This window comes from Anopheles bellator, chromosome X (genome assembly GCF_943735745.2).
Source record: "Anopheles bellator chromosome X, idAnoBellAS_SP24_06.2, whole genome shotgun sequence".
Taxonomy (NCBI): domain Eukaryota; kingdom Metazoa; phylum Arthropoda; class Insecta; order Diptera; family Culicidae; genus Anopheles; species Anopheles bellator.
The window spans coordinates 4,886,933-4,897,108 of record NC_071287.1 but is presented as its reverse complement, the minus strand read 5'-3'; the positions used below and the strand labels follow the sequence as shown (position 1 = coordinate 4,897,108).

At 49.0% G+C, this 10,176-nt stretch overlaps 1 protein-coding gene across 1 annotated transcript; it reads right to left on the bottom strand.

The window, feature by feature from the left end:
• Nucleotides 1–1,694: 1,694 nt before the first annotated feature.
• On the bottom strand, nucleotides 1,695–9,895 carry LOC131213167 (E3 ubiquitin-protein ligase HECW2). Its single transcript, XM_058207149.1, has 5 exons — nucleotides 8,522–9,895; nucleotides 7,933–8,099; nucleotides 4,215–4,430; nucleotides 3,120–3,389; nucleotides 1,695–3,054 (listed from the first exon to the last, which is right to left on the bottom strand). Exons 1-5 carry the CDS (start codon nucleotides 9,563–9,565, stop codon nucleotides 2,238–2,240), a joined length of 2,514 nt encoding a protein of 837 aa, XP_058063132.1. The 5' UTR covers nucleotides 9,566–9,895; the 3' UTR covers nucleotides 1,695–2,237.
• Between the last annotated feature and the right edge of the window lie 281 nt (nucleotides 9,896–10,176).

Genomic DNA, 10,176 nt, shown 5'->3' with positions numbered 1-10,176 from the left:
AAACGTGGCCCCTAATTTTGCAGACTTCGTCGAGGGCCATCGTGCAGTTGCGGCTCGACGCAAAGGGTCGCACCTACAGCTCACTCGTGCCCACGCTGAATTTCCTAACCACTCATACCACGCCCGCCAGCAGTCCCGCTAGGACCGCATCCGACGCTGACGGTGCAAACGATACGCTAACGATTATCGCCGACCACCCAGATGAACCGGCGGTCACCCAACGGTCGTGTCGCTCCGAGTCGCTTAAGATCGACAAATGGGACTACATCTATGCAGAAATGTCAGCAGGTCCACCCCGTGCAATGCTACGTCACCCAACCGGTCCGGCTGGCTGTGGGTGAGTTTAATCCATGCGTAGATAAGGCGCAACTAGGGCATCGCATGTAACGTGCAAAGCGTTGTGCTTTTCTTTTCCTCTTGAGGGGCTGGTAGGTTCACGATAGGTGCTCTTGCCGCTTCGACCACCATCGCTACGGCCACCGCATCCGGGCTGACGCACCAGCACAGACTCTCGCCCTGCACCGAACATCGGTGCCTATCAGGGCAGGCTGCTGCCAAAGCGTCCACCTTGCGGCGCCATTACTACCCGGAAGGAGCCTGGGGCTGGGTAGTCTTGGCCGTTGCCACGCTCCAGGCTATCCTCAACCATGGCGTACAGCTATCCGGTCCGGTGTACTTGTTACCGGCCGGTGATCGCTTCCATCAACCAGAAGTCAACAGCTGCGGTAAGTGCAACTGAATTCGACACCTGAATTCATTCTACTCGCTCTTTGTCTAAGTGCTACGTTTCACGAGTTACTCGTCACATTGGGAATCAACAGATCATTGGCTACACGAGAATCTTTCGTAGCGCTTTTGTCAACAGGGTGGAACCTTGCTTATGTTGGTAGGTGATTTTTCTTGATATAGGATATGGCAGCGTCATTGAAATGCACGCAAAATTGTACATTGAACCGAGGGCAAGAGGTCGCTGTAGGAATTTAAAAAATGACGGCGCTCACGTCTTACAAACAGGAATCGAAAGTACATCCGTCAAAATACGTAGAATCCGCTCTCCGTTGCGTCGTCCAAAATTGAATCGATTTGCTAAGATTTTTTGGCGGCAGCCTCGAACAGTTCTGCGGCTCCTCGTGCAGTTAAAACAAATAGCGATATTTCGTACAGCTTTCCTCCATCGACCTAAAATTAAAAAAAGGAATTATTTGATGCATATTCTTCAGCTATTTTAACAAATTCAATGAACAGCACCTGACATGTCTGACTGAATTTCTTTACGGGAGCTTCGTTGCACGAAGCATATCTTTCCATTATCTGGTAATGTGTAAGAACTTTTTGCGCCGACGAAGGTTGTTGTCGTTATTATCATTTGACAGACCTAAACTATTTCCGTTAATCGCATCGGAATTCTGGCTGGATTTCGGATGTTCGGTTGAATTTGGTACTGCGTTCACTTTACACTTATGGTGGAATCGATTTAATTTTCCAAATTCTTTTCCGAGTAGTCGCAAAAAAGATCGCACTAAGCACATCAATGCTCCATTTTTTCAATTATCAAAAACATCAGCAACTCGCTTTGAAACTTCACACAAACATTCCGCCAGTTTCTATGTTGAATTAACTATTGCTATTGGAATGGATTGCAAGGCGAGCCCTTGCTGCTTTATTTCAATTTAAATCTGAATAATTATCTAGCACGATAGTCAAGCAGCTTTCCAATCTCGTTTACCGTTTTTTCCATCTGCTTCTAATTTTTTACTATTATTTTGGTTAGCGCTTTCATTGGTCTAAGAGTTTACACCACCGCGGTAGTTTTCGGCAGCCAAGGGGCTTCCTTAAGCACATACCTGCATGCTTAGCTTAAAATCGGACAGTTTTCATTTTCATTTTCGCGTTGTTTAGGAGTGTGTGGTGGGGTTCTAGGCGGTTAGGGAGGCTGGGTTAAATATGGATGCAGAAACTGTTTTTATTTATGGCACGGGAAACAGCGTGTGGGTGATTGCGTTGCGGACAGTTGCGTTCTAAAGATTGCTTGTGCGGTGTGCAGTGCGTAAATCCGTTCTTAGGAACCGTTCCTGGTAAACTATCGTTTCACTTACACACTACAACTGCAATGGTGATGTGCGTGTTTCCTCTTCATATATCACTGTATCTCTCCCTCTTTGTACTCGAATAGCAGCTAATAAAGCAAACAAAATGACAATTTTCCCTGTTGTTTCGCATCGCACACCACCAATAATTTATTCGATCCCGAAGGTGTTGGTCTCTTCGACCGCCATCAACAGTTTTTCGTAGAGAATGTCGGGCGTGGGGTACGGTGGCAGGTCCAGTCGATTAAAGCATGTATGGGCACGGGGCAGGGCGTCACACTTATCCCAACGTTCTACACAAAAGCGTCGCAAACCATTCGAACCACGCAGTCCGGCGAACCCTTCATGCGGGATGCTAGATGTTCCGGTAACGAACTGCAGCAGTCGCAACCGTTGGTCGTTGGTGAAGCGGTCGATAACAATCCAAAACCATTCTATCACCTGGTGGCCGTTGTGATAGCCACCTCTATACTCGGTGTTGGAGCGCCAATCGCGCGCATTAATTTCAACCGTTCCAGAGATCGCGAGTTCAAGATCACTCGCATCGAACATGGAGAGCAGCCGCTGATCCACTACGTCGTAAAATCCGCGCAACAGGGCCTCAGTCTGAGCGAAGACTCCGCGTTCAAGACGCCATTTTATCATACGCTCCAAATAATCGCGTTTGTTCCGTTCCGTTACGATGATGTTTCGCCCGTTCGGTTTGAGCTCGAGTTCAACCTTGGGCATGTCGCGGTGATACGGTTCTTCCGTTACACAGAACGTCAGGCCAAGCTCGCTGCCGTTGCCGACGTCGTTGTCACGGATCCAGAGCAACGACTGGTGAAATTCGCTGTCCAGTGACTCTAGATCACTTAGAGCGACCGGGCTCCGCAACAGAGCTTTGTAGAACGGGCGCGTAAAGAACGCGTCCAGCAGGAACCGGTGCACAAGGGCGAGTCCCAGGACGCGTCCACTGAACCGGTACCTACAAGGAGAGCGCAACGCAACAATGTAGTGTCGAATGGCAATAGCGTGCACACTGCATCTTACCAATCGTAGTTTACCCGTCGGTTCTCGTGGTGAACGGGCGTTATCTGCACGGTGTAGATATCGTTGGCCGAGTACTCGTACAGCCCGTGGTACGGGTTGAAGAGCCGGCGCGACAGCAGATAGAAGAACTCACGCGACGGCCCCCCATAGTCCAGGCCTTCCTCGCCATCCCACACCACGCACAAACGGCCGCGTTGCAGATCGCGCTTGCTCGCCGCCATGACGCACTGAAAGGCATCGTCCAACACGAAGGCTCGCCGTACAACCAACCTAAAATGACAATGCGGAGCGTTTTCGGTTCAGTAGTCGAATTGATGTGACCACAAAAAGGAATAGTATTATTATTCATTTATGAAATATCTTGGAATGGAGTGAAAATAAAAACATTTTCCACACATGGTACCGCCTGTCGAATGTCTCGATTGTATCTAGATCTAGTCGATTTCGATTGACCTAGTTTACTTTGGCTACAGACAAACTATGACCAAACCCAAACCGGAACTCATTTCATGATCGGAGAAGACAATTTTTATCATCCTTGGAACGAAAGAGAGGGAAAGAGTTCTACATCCTTTCGATTTTCTAATCATACACTGGAACATTGGAATCATTGGAACCTTTTGTTTAATCTAAAATGAAGCATTTCAATTCTATACATATGGCCCGATCTGATCCGTCTGTCAAATTGAATTATTTATCATTTTAAACGTTACAAATTAAAACATCAACCTTGGATCGACCCTTTGACCTCTCATCGTGAGCAGTGAGTATATTATGCAAAGAGATGCGGATTTGGGTGGCCAAGCACCGCAGTTTTTTTTTACTTATGGTTTTATATGAGGTGAATCAAAATCAAAACTGAATTAATAATGGCAGTCGTTACGGACGACGGAATACCCTGTCTGCCTGCACCTCCTCTCCAAAACAGGCGACCTTCGCCTTCGGTGAAGACGGTAACGTCCATGTCCAGTGTTAATCGTTGGCTGCAGTGAGGCGCAAAAAGTGAAAGTATCCGGGGACAATTCTTTTTCAACCACTTTTCTGGTAACCCTTCACTGGGCGCTCAGCACTTCCTCTTTCGCATCCAGTACTTACTTGAGGCGCTGCGGTCCTCGTCCGTAGCCTTTCGCTTCGAGCTTCTGGTGGAACGCGAACAGTTTGGCTTCAAAATCACGGCGCACCGGTTGTGACGTAACCCGTGGTACGAGCTGACGTCCTCCACTGCCATTGCTGCTAGGTTCCGGCTGTGAGTTGATAGGAGGGCTATGGGGACGCGGGGGCACGTAGTTCATCACCTCATCCTCGAACAGACTGGTTATGGTGTTTGGCGAGAGATCGGAAGATTTTGGCAATTTGGATAACAGATCGGAAGCCCATAAAAAAGGAAACAGAAGTTGATTAGTCGGATGTCGATTCGTTCGACAGTCGGTCGATTGGTTGGCCGGTACGCGGTTGAAGTGACTTCAGCGATTAGATCATGAGTTTGAAGAAAGAAATAAGGCTATGAAAAACACTATGATGTTGCGGACTGGTGCGTCATTCGCCATTCTCATGACATGATCAGCCCACTGGAGCCTGGCGAGATAACAACTGAATGCAACTCAATGAAATCCTAGCCATGCTATAGATCTAGTATAATAGATCTAGTATAAACCAACAAAACACATTTACGAAACTTTACGTAAGGTTTATGGTGTATTCATAAATTTGAAAAATAAATAAGATTTGGTTGGGGGTTCGGTGTTGCTAGTGACGATTTGCTGCACTGCGTATGTAATGTATTGAAAACTGTTGCTCTGTTTTTTCTCTCTTCGCGTGTGCTGTTTATACTTAGCATTATAAACACGCATGATTTGGTGCTCTACTTTGGAGCGGAAGAGGACGCGACCCTGACCATCAACACTATCCGTGTAACAAAAGATACGCCCACGACGTGTGCGCTTCGATGCGTGAAGCGAAATCGTTATAAAATAATCGCTATGCCGCCAAGTTACTATTGAAAGCGGAGCGGATTTTTATCTTCGGTCCCTGACAGACACTAAAATGAGTGAGCGTCTTTCGTGGCCCCGAACGGACTCCTTCGAACCGAAGATTGACATTATAATCTAGCCACAACAGATCGAAATTTTTTTTCTTCTGGTATGTACTTTTTACTTTTTGCTGTTTCGGTCAAAATTGACCAAAAACCATGCAAAGCAAATCTTTCTCCTGCTGGCGAAGAAAAGGATTTACAAGGACGCACGTGCCAAATTTTCCCATCATTCTTTCAGCTACGTTATTCTTTTTTTGGCTTCATATTTTCATACTTACATCGAGAACAAGACCGAAAACCCACGCACCGCAGCCCCCAACGCCCTAACGAAAGGGCTTCAGCATGCTGCACATAACGGGAGGATTCAGGGTGTTTGGGGTTTTTTTCACTGACGATGTAACTCAGTTTTCTAGATTCCTACACCGTCACAGTAATGTTTCGTTGTTTGTTTTCGGTACTATTTTTCGGTAGGAGAACCTACATTTCCTTACAAACGATACCGCCCATCACGAAAATCACGAGTGAAGAAACTTTTACTGAAATGAATCTAACATCGTATGGGAACAGAAAATAAAAACCGACTTAAAGGGGCTCTGTAGGTATGTGGCATCAATTTTATCTTAACGTAGCGTAAGCACCGAAAAAGTCTGTAAATCTTCCGAAGTCTGTAGGACCGAAGACGTATTGAAAAAACCAAGCACACATACGAATGACCCAGGTGTGCACTAAGTTCTTCAACTAGCACTAATATGTCACGCCTTGGATAATGTGTCACCATTACGGATTAATGGTTATCATGTTGCTTACGATCAATATATGAGAAAACAAGTTCCGAGACGTGCACGGTCCTCGTTAGTAATAGGGAGTGGGGAGTAGGAACACCTGTCCGAGTTTGCATTGATTGTTTGGAACCTTAACACGAAAGCGGCTCTACTCTGACCATGAAACTAAACGCTTAACGGTCAGGACCATCTGCCAGCGAACTGTTTAATCATGTTCGATCGTTAAATACAAAAACTGCCACCACATGTACACGCATATGCAAAAAGTCATACGAATATTCACGAAGGAAAGCAAACGCTACGCATTTCACGTGCAAACGGACCACCACCACCACCCTGAAGTGCTGTGCCCGGCATGTTCAACACCTTCGATCACCGGGGCATCGAGATCAGTGCGGCACGCCGGCATATTTTAATTACACCCCGCGCTTAATGGGCCGATATAAAATGCTAAATTGTTCAATGGTGATTAGGAGCAGCATGAGGAAGAGAAGCCTCCTGCCATGCCAGGAGGCAGTGACACCATCGCTCCTTACTAACCACTTCCTGGTAGGCAAAACAGGAACAGTCAAGAATGATCCGATTCATGATCAACCCGCACCAGTTGCCTGTCAGGGGGATCCGACGGTTCCTCGGAAAAAAGTCTGCGCACAAGAGTATGACTCCCAAAGAGCTCCCCTAATTGCAACACGTGTCCCTAGAAGCTCCGAAAACCTGTGGGAAAATGCTCTTGCTTCCTTGTGTTTCTACCTAATTTTATGACAGAACTGTGTGCTTAAACACGTCCAGCTATCAAGCAAAACTTGCTTAACATATTTAAGGCAAAATACTAATAATTTTATAGCATGAGCAAAACTAAAACATACAGTACATCAATTTATGCAACTAGAACCGATAGGACATTAAGGTTTCTCATCGAGCACAGCTGTTATGCCCTTTGTGAGGCAAACAAAAATATTCGAACAGCCAAGCAATACGATAAAGAGTTGTTAAACGCATCGCTGCTGCAACTGAATCATGCATCTGGGCATGTTTCACTAAAAAGTTGCGCGCACATACTCGCGTTCGCGAAATGACATCACACGAAGTAATATGCGAAGTCTAATAGTCAGACTAATAATTATAGATTGAAGCTACACAGAACCAAGCTGTGCCGTTTGCCAGCCAGGGATCATCGACGATGATTGGTCCCGAGGTTTACATGAGCAACATATCGGCAGCCAATGGGTATAGGAATTATGAATAGATGTTTTCAGACCAAACCAAACTAGAAACGAAGCGAATCAAAGGGTTGTGGAACGAACCAAAAACAAAAGATAGCAAGCAGCATACCCTCTTCGGAAAACTGTTGCAACATACACCGGAAACCTTAATGTAAGCAACACACATCACTACTATTCCGCATTGAACACAAATTACTTGTTTCTGCCAAAACTAAAAAAATACCCCGGCCCAACTAAAGATTCTGCGGTTGATTGAAGCGAACTTTACTAAAGAACAGGAGATGGCTTAAGCGCAATGTGCGGTCGTTAGGATACGACCGAATATGCACGCCTCTACGCAAACGCAACACCGAAGAAGCGAAAACCGACGAAGTGTCTGCAGCAAAGAGCGCCGCGAGGCGATCACGACGGATTGAACGGTTGAACTGCAACCAATGCGCGAAACCATTTCCGAGCACGATGCGAAGCGGAGTGGCCCCCGGCCTTCTCCCATGCCATGTACGCAGTTGCGTGCCTGTGTGAGTGCGTGCGCTGGTGCGTTCGAACGCCTTTGGGTGTCCTTTTCGAATGTTAATACTAAGCGAGCACGGGCTTACTAACCGGCCTGTGGCTATGAAGTTATCGTTTAATTTCTTCCTAAAAAATCGATTGGATTGCACCGACACAGTTTAGGCGTATCATACGACTAGACAGTTTCCTCGTACTGTTAGTTGAGTACGTCTTGAGTAGGCAAGGGTGCCGATGCCATGAACATACCCTTCTCGAAGGGTACTTACCTGAGCAGGATGGTTAGCTCGAGATCGTGGCTGTAGCGATCGAGCGCGACCGTGCCCTCGACGCGAATGGCGTTGATTTTTTCGCGCAAGTTACGCGAACAGGCCGCCGCCCCGTGCCGCTCGCACAGTATCTCCAGGATATTGGGCTGTCGCAGAAACGCCACTACCTATGTGAACAAAGGAAAGAATATGGGTGAATTCGGTTGCTGCGTGATTCTCGGACTGTATATGGAGCACGGTTTCTATATGAACATAAATTTTCTCATTTATAAGAACGCAGTCATGACAAATATCTTCATTTATACGTTAAAAAAGGTTTGTGGATCTCCTTTCAGAAATTTACAACAAAAATAATAAGCTTAGAACATATTTGATTTGATTTTCAGCTGAAAAGGCACCATGAGAGGTACTGATCTACTCTGATTGTGATCTGGCCAGAATCTATTTCAAAGGGTTGTTTCAAATATTAGCCACATGTTAAAGTAGTTTTGGTGAAAATAAGGTTTAATTTTAAGTTGATAATCCATTTTTTTATCATCCTCGTCGAATAATAACATTTATTTATGCTAAACATAATGCTTGCCGTTACCTTCTCGTTGTACGCGACGGGAATCGCGTCGGCCGCCGGGATGCTGAGACTGGCCAACCGTAGCATGGTAGCGGGTGGGCGCGGCGGTGGAACTGGCCGTTCGCCTTGCGCCCCCTGCACTCGCCGTGGGCCCTCGGTTGGGAGCCGCGGATCCATGAAGGAGGTGTGCCGGTTGGTGTGGTCTATGAAAAATTGCTTCCCGCTCTGGTCGAGCTTTGTTTCCCAGCCGGCCGGAAGCGGCCCGGCGGAACTCGCGAAACAGTTGACGAGCGCCACCAGGTCACGATTGTGCTGATATCGGCCGAAGCAGCGGGGATCGCGGCGCACCCGCGACACCATGTGCTTGAGGGCCGCATTTCGGTTGTAGAGCTGGATTGCATCCCCGTTCGCGTGCAGCATCGAGTAGTAGTCCGAGCGGCAGATCATGAGCAGCGCTGGATGTTCGGTGCGCTGCGATGAAGTTTGCTCCGCGAGGCTTGCCGCTCCACACGCCTGCGGATGGCTGTGGCCAGTGGTCTCTGGACTAGCGCCCGCGGCGGAAGACGTGGTCGGAACGCTGTCGTCGAGCTGGGATCGGCGCTCGGCGTAGATGGAGCGGCGAATCGATTGATAGCGCCGATCGAGCTGCTGCCGGTGTGGGTCCGGCTCTTGGGAGCTCCCAACGGGTACCCCGTGGGCCACCGGCCTCTGCCAGGAGGTAGAGCGCGTTGCGTGGTCAATGTAGAAGATTCGACCATGGTTGTCCATGCGCGCCTCCCAGGCCGGCGGCAGAGGTTCTTCGGACTCTGGTGCCAGGAGGGCACGGGCCCAGGCCCGTTCCGGGATCGACGGGAGCCGCATCGTCGGAACGTGCCGGACACCGGCTGCCACGTTCGACTCCTCAGTTTGCTGCTGGACGGTTGGGACGGCAATGGTCAGCACATCGAGCGAGGATGGCGAACTTCGCGGCTCATTTGTCGTTGGTGGCGCTGACACGACCGCAGCGGGGCAATGGCGGCGAGCATGGTGCGTTGGGGTCGGCGGACAAACCAGATCCGCTGGCATGCAGAAAGGAGGTCCCGCTTCGATGGGACGATATCGCCGGCTACTGCCGCGCGATATTCTAGCCGCCGCCTGCTGGTCGGGGGGGCTTCGTACCGCGTTCCACTCACGACCGTTCGAAAGTGTCCTGACCAGGGGCCGATGCAGACGGACAGTTGGCGGACGGAAGATCACTTCCGGGGAAGACTCGAGAGCAGCGGTGGCCGCGTCGGGAACGGAAAAGTTCTCCACGTCCGTCGACCGGCTCGCGTCCTCCTCCCTGTGCGCTACCGGCCGCCTGGATGGTGTTCCCACACCACCCACGGCTCCCTCTTGTTCCTCGCCTTCCTCATCCTCTTCTTCCTCCCGCTGCTCCTCCTCGTACTGTTCTACTTGTTGGTGTGCGTTTTTTGCCGCAAGTGGCTGCTGCTGCTGCTCATGCTCATCCGTGTCAATGATGTCGAACGAAAACTCTTCTGTCCCAAGCCGCCCTCGCTTGCTCCCAGTGGAATCTTCTCGCCTCCGGTCGGTCAGGGCCGACGGTCGCTCGATAGGCCGATGATAGGTGGGCCTGGTGGGCCACGCCCGCTCCAGCGGTCGATGAAGCTTCGTCGGGCTCGCTGCCGCATCAAGCC